General features: G+C 43.0%; 1 protein-coding gene across 9 annotated transcripts in view; it reads right to left on the reverse strand.

Annotated features, from left to right (window-relative positions):
* CDC23 (cell division cycle 23) overlaps positions 1–13068 on the reverse strand; it is a 121776-nt gene that overhangs the window by 73110 nt on the left and 35598 nt on the right. For 7 of the 9 annotated variants that reach the window (XM_085849959.1, XM_085849954.1, XM_085849958.1 and 4 more), the window contains exons 4-9: positions 9771–9813; positions 9540–9645; positions 7409–7541; positions 6225–6402; positions 409–506; positions 245–326 (exon numbers count right to left, since the gene is read on the reverse strand). In XM_085849959.1, coding sequence (XP_085706085.1) covers positions 245–326; positions 409–506; positions 6225–6402; positions 7409–7541; positions 9540–9645; positions 9771–9813 — 640 coding nt within the window. Of the gene's footprint in view, positions 1–244; positions 327–408; positions 507–6224; positions 6403–7408; positions 7542–9539; positions 9646–9770; positions 9814–12267 lie in introns of all 9 variants that reach the window. The other 2 variants (XM_085849962.1, XM_085849961.1) reach the window with 1 other exon arrangement.

Below are 13068 nucleotides of genomic sequence, written 5' to 3' on the forward strand. Positions count from 1 at the left end.
TGCTGTCAGGTTGAGGATAAACAACCACAATTCAGCTATTCCTAGCTATACTAGCCTCCACTGTGGTCAGTAATGGCATCAGGTGGTTACCGTCCATGGTACATCATCAACTTTGTTGAAGAAGAAATGAATTTATTGCATCAGGATCTAATCAGAGACAAAGGAACTTTTACCCCTTGTATATGGTACCCGGTATACAGCCTTTACATTTTTTCTATAAGCAAGCATTCCACAATACACTTACCAATGACAAAACAGGTCTCCACACGGTACTTGTCAATTTCACACAATTTGTGAGCGAGGTAACAGAGCTCCATTTGCATGTTCTGCGTGTAAATGGAAATCAGTCACAAAGTTGCTTAATCAGGCAGTCAAACACAACAAAGCATCATGTTGCAGATTGATTACCTTTACGTAAAGCAGGTTTGATAGATGATCCATATTCTCAATGCGGTATGGATCTTTCTTTGTCAAGTCAGTGAACAAAGCCAATGCTGTATCAATATCTGTTCATGAACAGTGAAGGAAAAAAGTATTAGTGAAAATATTTTTCACACTAAACACTGGGGGGGGGGCCCACATCGCTCCGTGATGTTATTGCCATTGCTAAATTAGAAAAGGTTTCCAGTTCTGGATGTTTATATGGGTATATGTAGTTTTCCTGCCTCAAAGGTCAATTAAAAAAAACAATTGCGCACCGGATCTGTTCTATTTGTTGTCGTTTGAGAGTGTGTTTATGGTGTTACAAACCCGTTTCCATGTTCCGCAATAACTTGGTCCAGGTCATGTTAAATCTAAGATTACGAGAAATACCCGCTCCCTTTGGGAGGAGTTTGGGGGGGGGTGGTAGTGGGGGGAGGCGAGAAAAAAATATTGTGCTGTGGCTCATAATTCCCCAGTATGCAGCAAGGGTCAGTAAACCACTTGCACTATGACACGTGTACAGGCAAAAATCCTAACTCGTCTCCTCCACATGGGCAGGGGTGTATTTTTTTTGTTCGCATGACTTGACTGGGTGCTACCAACACATGGAAAATTTGGTGAAGATCAGGCCCAGCCCTGTTTTTTCTATGATTTTCAGATGTACAAACATACAATTGCCTTATTTAATATAGTTGGATGTTGTCTCGGACCGAAATAGCCAGCACACTCAGTGCGTTAATATTGACAAGTATTCTCCCATGGGTGTCCTCTTATCATACTTCTCTTTCATTCTCAAATATGCTCAGAAGGGGGAAAAAAAAAATTATACGGAAAGAATAACTCATTCTGCTGGTTATTCATTCCCTAACCCGCTCTTTATCTTTTTCTTCTCTTCCTTTCTATCTTCATTAAAGAACCAAATTGCTTTGTATATTCAAAGGTTTTAAAAGATAATTTGAAATGATTCATCTCCCTTTACAAATACCAATTGGCAAGTCTTCTTCTTCTTATTGTTATTATTATTCCACACTCAATTTATCTCCAAATTATGATGAACACAGAAGCCTGCTCACAGTGTCCTGTCATCCCGATCACCGCTTTGCTCCATGCTTTCAATGATCATTCTTTTCAACCTGGTCACAATGTCTATTCATTTGACAGAATTTGGGGATCTACAAGAGAAACAAAGTCTGTAGGGAATACCGACTCAAAAACGTTAACCCTTGTTTCCAATTATAAGCAAAGTAATGAAATCTATCACAACCACCAAGGTCAATTCATTCCTGTTTTCAAAGAGCCTGATGACTGACCATCAGCTTAGATTGCGTCGATGTCACTCAACATCGGAGATGCTGCTGCTCCCTCGGAACTCTTAAGCCTGTATCTCACTGGGCTGCGACAGCTCGCGACAAAATGCGAACGGGATTCTCCAAAATGTCTGGAAACTTTCGCGGTGGTTCTCAATTTCCTCGCGTGAGTCGCAGGACGTCACTCTGGTGTCACTGGATTTTGAACATGTTCAAAAAATTTGTGCGACAAATTTTATCTCAAAATAGTCACAGAGTCGTCGCGGTTGTCTCAAACCGGCCTCGAACCCTTCTCAATTTAGTTTCCGTGAGTCAGAAGGTGCGACAAATGTGACATGCAATGTAATGTAGATAGATTCACAATAGTTCAATCCAGATATGACTTGGGCGGGGGGGGGGGGGGAAAACCTCATAGTCCATATTGTAAAACCAGCATTGTCTGTCCTCTTTCTCTCCTGTTCTGATTAATGGCCTTCAATGCAAACTTTTCACTTTCCTATCATCCCTTTCACTTTCCCATCATTCATAAATCACGTCACACATTTTTACATAAATTAGGTCACACACAAAATATGGTCACACCCACAAGCCCCTATCAAGGCAGATGAACAATTGGGTCACACACAATGTTTGTGGGTGCAACGTTGACAAGTAACAGAACACTTTTAACAATCAGGCTTGGTCAGCATTCTCCTGTAATCCCACCATCCTGTTCTGCCAGGGCACAGCTCCCACACCATTGTAGTACTCAGTCAGGTACTCTCTTACTCGTTTCCCAACTGACAATATGATTGCTGGAAGGGAGAGGCCATATATATGTATATTGTTATGGCTGTGGAAATTCGCAAACCACCATTCAGGGCCTGTAGGTGAGATATCTCTAAGTACATGTGTAGTTAGCCCCAAACCCGTTGTATAGAAGGAATTTATGTGATTCATTCAGGCTGCAATCCTTTGAGTTGGGCGTTTTTCTGTTCTATCTTTATTTTGAACCAACCACGTCTCAACCGCCATCACACAACAACCACCTTAACCACCACGCCAGCCATCGTCACCAACTGCAACCACGCTCCAACCCTCAGACAACAACAACAACAACACCAACACCAACAGCCACGACCTTTACCTTCACAACTCAATCTCACATCATCGCATCACCGCCATTCCCAAACGGCACCATAACCATCAAACCATCACCGAAAACCCACCACCACCTTCACCTCTCTCCTTCTACGGCCATTCCCACACCACCTGTGAACACTGAGCGTCGGGCTGTCTTGGGCCCGTTCAGCGATACGCACCGAGCCGCGAGCACAAATCGCGGCCTTTCTGAGGAAAATTCGGATCAGGAACGCGACACGCCCACTTTTGCTCCATCCAATTAGCAAACGCGGAGCGGCTTGGCCCCGCCTCCAGGCGCGTCTGAAGGAAATCGATATATGCAAATTCTAGGATCAGGGAGATTCATGCCCCCTTTCCTCCGACGAATTGGCGATCGTGGCTCCGCCCCCGAGGTCATCCTGATCCGGATATTTGCATATTAGCTGCTCCTGTCAGCCTATAAAACGGCGAGCGCAAGGCGAATCAGGGCAGAGAGAGTCATCGGTGTGGCAGAGAGTCGAGTCGGGTGACGAAGTGTTGGGTTCTGGAGTTGGCTGAGAAGAGTTGCGGGAAGAGGCAAACGAGCTCGGGTCCGAGGCGAGAAGGACGGCGGTCGGCGGCGAGGCCGCGGTGTGGGATCGCTCGTCGCGGGACCCAAGTCAGCCAGCCATCTCCCTCCCCCAGGGCATCAATAATTCCCCCTTTCCCCCACGCTGAGATAGTGCAAAAAGGGGGCCCTGTTCCCACCCCACTCCAAACATCATGCCAACGAGACCCGCCAAGGAGCACGGAGTTGGGGCACAGCCACGCGGCCACATCTGCGGCTCGTCCGCCAACGCGTCACGAGGACGCGGGTAGGACCCCCCCTGTCTTGCGGACAATTGGCCTACAGGCCTGTCTGCCCCCTTGTCTATGAGGGTGGCTTCTTTCCTTTGCTTTTGAGTAAATGTGTGTTGGCGCCGTCTGTAAAGTAGAACTGTATGTGTTGCAGTGTGTGCGCGTCGTCGGTAGTAACTCTGTGTCGTTGTTGCTTTTGTTTTGGTTGCTATATGTGCATTTTGACTGTATGGCTGTATATATGTGCTTTCCGTGTGCCGGGAAATAAATGTGCTTTGTGTGAACTGTTTTCCCGTTTCGCTTCGTCTTTTCTTTATTGACCCTCCATCCTGCTTCACGTAAAGGGTTCGTAGTGGGCTTAATACGCCCGGTAATTAATCGGAACTGTCGAGGCCAGCGATAACACCGCTCGGTTATCACTGTAGCACGGAACGGACCGCTTAAGCGGTTCGTGTCCGGAGTCAACCTGTGGCGAGGTACGATCGCCCGGTTTACCATCCGCGTGGGTACTTAGGTAGGTCGAGTTTGGTGAACAACCCTATCCTACGCGGATGGCCGATTGGCACGATTGTGGTGAGGCCGAAAGGCCCACCCGAGACTGGCTCCGGGCGATAGTTCCTGGAGGGTCATGACTGAATTGTCCGTCCGGTGGGCGACGCGGTCGCGATTCAAGTGACGCGGGCGTTCACACGCTGGCGGGTGCGAATTCGCAACAATATATTTATATACATGGTCCCGATTTCTCAATTTTCACGCACAGTTGTCGTGCGACTGTTGCACGACATTTGCGCGATGGTCGCACAACCGTCGTGTGACCGTCACGCGACAGTTGCATGTGCCAAAAAAAAAAAAATCTCAGTTTTGTCACCTGAACGTCGCGCGAATGTCGTGCGACATGTATGCGAACTCCAGGCGAAGTTCATCCCAAATTTCGCCGGGAGTCGTGGGACATACGCAAATGTGTTTTAGTATAAATTCAGTGTGATTCCAAGTGAAAATTATCGCTGTTTTATCACAATTTGGTGTCTCCAACAAGTCGCGAGCTGTCGCAGCCAGTGAGATACAGGCTTTAGCAATATCTGGAGTCTCAAAATCTCAAAAGAGGTCACAACTGTTTGCCTGAAGACATCTCAAGCATTCAACACAATCTGTCATTCTGCTTTGTTTGCTAAGCTTTTGCCTATGGTATACAAGGCTGCTATAATTCCTGGATTTCTGACTTCCTCCACTCATGCTGTCAATGAAACCCACTCCTCCCCTCCCAGTAAAGGATGGAGTGTCCCAAGGCAGTGTGTTGGGCCAGTCTTCTTCCTCAACAACCTAAATGACCTCTCTGACACACTAGAAAACCCCTATCTTTCTTTTTGCAGAAGACTCCACACTGTGCTAAACAGTACCCTCATCCCACTTATAAACAGACAGCAGGTGTGTCACTCTCCTCTGATTTGGAAGCGATTAGATGCTGGTCCGATCATTGGAACAGGTCCTTAAATCCTGGAAAAATCTCAATTCAGAAGGAAAATCTCAGAAAAATCACATACGTCTCTGCTGAATTGTTTGGAATGCAAAGCTCTCATCATTATTGGAATCTCCTGCAATATGGCCAAAGCACAAGGTCTGCTGCTTCCACAGTGCAGCAGATCAGTTACCTCTCTGTTTATTACTGCCTTTGTTGTAGTTTGACAAGTGAATGCAGGTCATTCTAATTCTCATGACAAGTGAATGCAAGTCATTCTAATTCTTGCTTTTTCTTTCTTTTATCACTTTTATTCTTTATTTCTCTCTTTCTTCATCTATCTGTCTAAGGAGAAGAGAATTCTTACAGAAATTTTTCTGCAAGGCTCACTTGGCTGCACCTGGATGGGTTTGAGGGTTGTGAAGTAGCGGCTGAAACCCAAATCCTATCCAGGCTCATCCTGATGACTCGATCTTTGCTCTTTACTTTTTTGGGTTCCTTCTGATGACCAATTCAGTATTTGGTATGTTTCATTCGCTCTCTCTGCTCTCTCAACCCTCCCACCTCTCAAACAAATCCAGGATGTATGCGTTATTCCAGTAACCCCTTCCTGGTTAAACAGCTAAAATCCAAGCTGACTGCACACCTCAATTATTTTGTTCCTTGCTTCTCCCACATGTGGAACTTCCTCCCAAAGACTTCAAAGCAGATGGCGCACTGTCATCTGAGGTCATAACCCATCCTTGCCTACAATATTTATTATCCTCCATTAATGCTCCTCAATCTCGTGAGCTGTTTCCATCCGCAGATGACATGGAATGAACGAAACACAAGGAAAGCAAACTTTTAACTGCGCATCTGCACGATTTGTTGTTCAATACTGCTGCTTTCCCCCCCCCCTCCCAATTTTTAACTCATTTTCTATTTCTCGCAGGAACCAACTTGTCCAACACGTTTGGTTTTCTGCAATTATTGGATGACAATAAAAGAACATGAGCTGCAAGCTAAAGGATACCATAACTTGAAGAAAATAAAATTTTAAGGCCGATGCAATTTCTAAGACACTTTTGCATGTTGTTGACAAATATGTGCACATCTACCTCGAATGTTGTGATGGGCCACTGCGATGCGAGCTGTAATGTACGTGCTTTTCTCAAAGCCTGCCTCTTGCAGTGCGTGGTATTTCTGCAGGGCCTCTCCAGTCATTTGGAGCTCAGTATACACATGTGCCAAGAAAAACTGCTTCATCCAGTGGTTGGGAAGAGTGAGGGTTTTCATCTAAAAGCAGTTATAAAAGAAATGCATGCGAGACAAGCAGATACCAAAAGAGCAAATAACAAATGCTGATCGGGTCACTATATTTTGAGAGAAGAGAAAGCAAAGAGATCGGTGGTTTGGACAACCACAAAGACACAGAGATTACAAAAAGTGCAACTGAGCCCAGAAAGACATGTCAGTCCAATGTCCATGCAAAGCTTGCTCTAAATGAAACAAAAACAACCTTTTTAAGGTGCTATTTCCCTCTCAGGATCAGAACCAGCAGGAATGACAGTTTGGAAATGTATCCACAGAGGTTAGATGACATCGACAGCAAATTAAGGCAATACTATGAAAAAAGTAGCCCCGTTAGGTACCAACAGTTACTTCCCCAACAGGTAGAGTAACCTTATTGTCCTGATGCAAACTAAACAACACACAAAAAAAAAAACGAAACAAAAGCACAAGAAAAACTAACCAACACGAGAGAAAAAAAATCCTTTGCTCTATCTTCATTAAAGACCCAAATTGCTTCGTATATTCAAAGGTTTTAAAAGATAATTTGAAATGTTTCATCTCCCTTTACAAATACCAATTGGCATGTCTTCTTCTTCTTATTGTTATTATTATTCCACACTCAATTTATCTCCAAATTATGATGAACACAGATGGGGGCACAACCCCATGAGACATTGTTGTCCTGATGCATCGTTCCAAATTTGGTCCATAATCGGTCAGGTCGTTTGTGAGAAGTTGTTTGTCAAATATTAATGGACGGACGGACATGGGACACACACTCTATGAGCTTATTTTGGAGAATTTACCGAACAATGAGAAATCTTCTTAACAACCCTGTATTGCACTCAGACCGTTAAGAATCAACAATCAACCTGCAAAAGCTAATCAAAATTGAACCGTATGTACAAGTATTTAAAGTAATCTGCGACTCATCATTAATATCATGCAAAACCCAACCCAGGGGAAAAAAAACAACATACATTTGCACCAAAGAAAAGGGGATTCATACCATGTCCCGATCAGTAATAAGTGCAGCCAGCTCTAGCCAGACACCCCAGTGCAGTGGTGTGTACTGTGCAGCTTCAGCCAGCACATCGATAGCCTCTTGATGAAGATCCAGCTTGCGCAGCACAACTCCATACCTTAACAATGCAAACAAAGTTTCCATGACCAAGTGGGTCAGAGAGTTTTAAATCAAATCATGATGAGAAAAGGAAAAAAAAAAAAAAATTAAACAATAATAAAAAAGTAATAAATAAATAAATGTCATTGCTGGACAATTATGGATCCTGTCATCCTATTTACTTTATGGGCAGTAGCAACCAATGTTGCAACTGACTGAATCTACACTAGCTGCTATAGAGAATTTCCTCATCGAAATGGAAAACACTGTTGTCAGGGAATGCAGGATAATTTGATTAGAGATTCTCATTGCATGCATTTTCAAAGGTTGTATGCATCAAGCATCAAGTAAATGGGGAAACTCCATGCAGCCAACTCAAAAAAAAAAAAAAAAAATTTTTTTACAAAGGTTACACCATATTCAGTGATTCATCACAAGTATTTTTGTGATGTTTGTCATTATAATTATTGATATGATAAATCTGTTTGACAGCACATACTATGTTCATCACCCTTTAACACAATGTTTTCAAGGCCACAGGGGACCAGGCCTGCAGTGACCGTGAAAGTGGGTTTGGCATTCACACCATACCCAGCCACCAATAAATAATGTCACACATTTTTGGATGACATCACGCACGACTTAACTGATGCGATACAGACTCATCTGACCAAAGTGAAGGCAATAGCTGCACTTGCCTGGTTTCCCAACACCAAGACAAACTCTTTGCATACATAGACTCAGGAATGCATGTTATTTTTCTTCTTCCTCTCTGAAATCAAGTAACGACACGATAATGTTGAATGGCCACTTCTACATAGCCAAAAATCAGCAGTATTCCAGTGGGTGACTGGAATCTCAATGCTCCACCCGTGACTGATCGATCGGCCTGAATGTGGACAACATCAAGTGGTCCTGCCAAGTACCAAATGGCCTCAAAGACGTGGGGTAAACTCGCTGAAGAATGATAATTTGGAACAGGCCCTCCTCATTCTGAGACCTATGGGTCAAACGAACTTGGGCATAGAATAGAAACTACTCCTTTTCCCCAAAGATTCTTCATTGTGAAATAAAAAAAAAAGTTAATAGAACACCTCACCCCATGCAGTCTTGAGAAAAAGGACATAGGTTGAGTCTGCGAGCAGCAAATTTGATTGGTCGAGATGATGCAAAAATGTCGCAATATTTTGTCCAAGTACTGCTCAACGAAAGAAGACGATTTGTGTTCTACGATGTTCAAGTAGACCATTCAAAGTGAAATAAAATAAATATTTTGAAGATTGTAGAAAAACAAAATTCAGAAGTTTACTGCCGGTGATGCAGTTTTTACACCACCTTATTTAACATGTTACATAAGTTCTTCATGACTGTTATTCGTGTCCTTTATGACGTCGCTAAAAACAAAGTTTCCTGTTTGGAATGATTTTCAATTTTGTTTGACTGGCAGAAAGGCAGAGTAAATTTTTTTTTTATCTCACTCCTCTTTGCGGGTGTGCGATCGGGATGTATTCAGATCCAAAGCATGGTTAAATGAAAAGTTCGTTTTCCGATTCATGCTCCGATTAGTTTTCAAAATATAACATTCAATTGAAATCAAGTTGTTCCTCGATCATAAACTGACATTTGTAGACAAAGGAACAGAGAGACAAACAAAGTGAACCAATTGCTCAACCCCGCTTTTCGCTTCGTGCGTGTGGGGAAAATAAACCTCATCATCTTTATCAAGCAAACAATCTTTGTGAGAATTAAGGCTCCTTTCATTACCAATCGACATTTTCTACAATGTTTCGAGGTTTGTTATTCGCTTTACTTCAGAATCTAACTGCTCAAGACGCCATTTGCTAGCGTTTTGAAGACGTTAGTTTGGGACATTCGATTTCATCAAAACATAATATTTACACAAAAGTTCAATTTCATGGAAGGACTGAAATTTACATGATCATAATTCAAACAGCACAGTATCTGACAATGAATGTACTGTATTGGCAATCAAATTTGTTTCCCTCACAAAACATACACGTAAAGACAATATCCATCGAGTTCTTTTTTCTGATGCTTTTTGCTCAGTCCAACCCTGAGCAACCGCAAAGCCTCATTCGTCAGCTGTCCTTTCACAAGGGGTCCTGTTGTGAGGCAGTCACACACAAACACAGGTCAACAAGTAATGTACGGTTATGAGATGGAATATAATCACAATGCAACCCAAGTATCCACGATAGCAATTCATTTCACAAGGTAAAAGGATTACCTAGTGTATCTAAATGAACGTGTTCCTTTTTCATTTCTTGTGACTGCAAAAATAAAAGGAAGGGCAAAAATAATGAAACGGTGCATTACATGTCGGGACGATTGACCTCTTCTGTAAATATGTGAGAGATGGTTGGAGTGTGGGAATAAAAATAGGACTACTTGTCCTGAAGCTCACCTGGATCAGGAGCAACAATCACTCAAACCCCCCACAGACCCTGATTTTTTTATGACATGAACATCCATACATCCATTGTGACCATACTCTGTACAGAGCATTTGTGCTGCCGAAGCAGTCTACTGGGCTATTGAGCACAATCCTGGGCGGGTCGCCACTCTGACGCTGGATACTTGAATGGCTCAATAACCCCAGAAAGCTGATACTCATTTTGCAGACCTCGGAAGGATGACAGGCTGAGTCAACCCCACCAGGTATTATTTCAACGGTAAACAGGATTTGAATTCAGGAGCTTAGGATCCCAAGCCTGCAACCCTAATCATTATGCCAATGCCAGGCATGCCATGAACAATGTTTGTGACATCACCGGTGATGAAAGTTGTGGTCAAGTTTCATCAAAATTGTGGGTGTAGTTTCAAAGAAGAGAGTGAATACCTATTTTGGGAGGAAGGGTCAACCCTCCACTCCCAGTACACCCCTTTGCAGATTTTTATTGCATTTGATAAACTTTGGTACATCACAGTTGATGAAGGTTATGGTCAAGTTGCATCAAAATCATGTGTGGTTCAAGCGATAATGACTGAAGTATTTACAGGCTCACTGACTGACTCACTCACTCACTTACCTACAGACACTGCTCAATCACACAAGCTCATCGGACTAAAGTCCAGGTGAGCTAAAAATGAAGATTGGAGGAGAAGGGTTGAGGGGTCAAAAGGAAGGAAGGGGGATGTGGGAACATGAGGGTAAGAGGGGACAATTAAAAAAAAATTTAAATCAAATATTGGTGGAAGGGGGTTGAGGAGAAGGAGGAAGAGAAGGGGTAGGAGAAGCAGGAGAGGACAAAGGATCAATCGTCCTTTAACATTTTTGCATACCAACATGCACTCCATGGGAGCAATATGTACCAGTACTCAAGCCTACCAGTACTACTGCTTTGTCTGATAGGGTTTCACCATAAATTTGTTGTGAAAAAGACAATTTTTCATAAGAGCATTTGGGATTGTCACGAACCTGGGTCCGCTTCGCACAAGAGATATGCAATGAATCTAACCGCTTACAATTTCCCAGCAGTTAGACAGTGTATTCAGTTGGCCAAAATCAATCCTAGCAACATGCAGAGATGCTTTGTGGCAGCGTAAAAAAGGCAAACACTCGGACAAAAAACAAAAATTACGTAATTATAGTTTCACTCGCTGGAAGCTCAGAGTAAAAATTTAAAAAAAAGGAAGCATACAATTCTTGCGCTGGTTGTAAGAGCAAAATTGAGGCAGTATTATTATTTTTCTGTGGGTTTGGATAAATATGAAACCACTGTTACTGAACAATTATAAATTTCCCAGATGTGTGCATCAATTTGAAGCTACTTTTACGTAATTTATCGTCTTGAAAGAGCATTTCCATGTTTTGGGGAGTGGGGGTGGGAGGGAACAGATAGACAGCATTATTCCATTAAATATGCGCTATAGCACTATCGTGTTGTAGACAGTATTGAGAAGTTCCAAAATCATCATAATTCTTAACAGCAAATATATTGTGGAATATTTATTAACGGCAAATTAAAAAACAAAAAAAAAATTCGGAAGTGATCGAATCAGCAGTTTGTTGCCTAATACACCACCCAGGTTTAAATTTTAGTCAGATTGAAGAAAAAAACATTACAATTTTGCCATAGGTTTGGGTTAATTCAAAGCAAATTTTGCTGAATATTTTTTCTCTCTGGGGAGCATTTGTGTTTCAGGGTGGGTCATAGACCAGACGGTATATATATATATATATATATATATATATATATATATATATATATATATATATATATATATATATATATATATATATATATATATATATATATATATATATATATATATATATATATATATACACACATACACACACATGCGGAGTGTGACGAGCACTCTGCCGATCCCCAATGAACACGTTCCACACCAAAGCATCGCCTCCAGCACAGAGGCCTCGGCCCGGACACTCTGTCAAACATACAAAGATTATCTGATCATCATCAGTTAAACATCAAACGGAAGCATCGATCCGAATGTTGGGCTTATTTGCCCTCATCAGGATGGCATTCCGATAAATATCTCAGTAATGATGAGCACAGTGTGGTCTGTGTCCAATGGGGATCGGCAGAGTGCTCATCACACTCCACATGTTTTAATTTTCCCACCGATCACATTACGTGCCTTCTGGTTGAATGGTTTGCATCTGCAGGAACAATTGTCTGGGTGGCAGACGGATGGTTGTTCTGTGCGGATTATGCAGTTTTACCGTGTGAAACATAATCCACGGCGATGCTCACCATCACAGTCAGGAGGTGCGTCTGATGTATAAACGACGAATGTGATCATCATTCGTTAGATCTATCTGCCATGATGGGTCTCTCCCTATCTGCCATGATCTTTCCTGGGAAAGCCACATTTCCAACCTGGCCTCCAAAGCCAGTCGCCGACTGGGAATCCTCAGTCGTGCAAAGTCCTACCTCGGCCCACCTGACCTCCTGACCACATACAAAGCTTTAGTCCACAGCCTGATGGAGTACTGCTCTCCCATCTGGGCTGGTGCTCCTGCTTCTCACCTTTCTCGGCTTCACGCTGTGGAAACCCAGGCATTTAGGATCATTGGTATCTCCCTCGATAAGGCTGAGTCTTTGGGCCTCTCACCGCAAGCAGGTCGGTGGTCTTTCTGTCTTCTTCCGTCTCCTCACCGGTCTTGCACCACCCCCCCCCCCTACCCCCTGCTCTGCCTACGATATGTCCCCACTATATTTCCACAGGGAGCTCAAAGTCCGCCAACAAGCCCTTCTGGTAAAACTACCAAAATCACGAATCACTGCTCACCTTCACTCCTTCATTTCTCTTTTTTCCCCGCCTTTGGAATAAGCTCCCACACTCTCTTCAATCCCATTCTTCCCTCCAGGCCTTCAAAACAGCTGTTCACCATCACCTCTTTGTCTTTCTCAATCCACCAATTACCTCCCCTTCATCAAACATCCTTTCAATAATCCCTTCCTTCACCCCATCGGTCTTTCCTTCAGCCCCTGTGGCCATTCGGTTGTCCCTCAGTCCAGCGGAATCCCTCTCAGTGTTCCCTCCATTCGCAA

Source organism: Eptatretus burgeri, chromosome 12 (genome assembly GCF_056783735.1).
Source record: "Eptatretus burgeri isolate ZD-2024b chromosome 12, Ebu_testis_v1, whole genome shotgun sequence".
Lineage (NCBI taxonomy): Eukaryota > Metazoa > Chordata > Myxini > Myxiniformes > Myxinidae > Eptatretus > Eptatretus burgeri.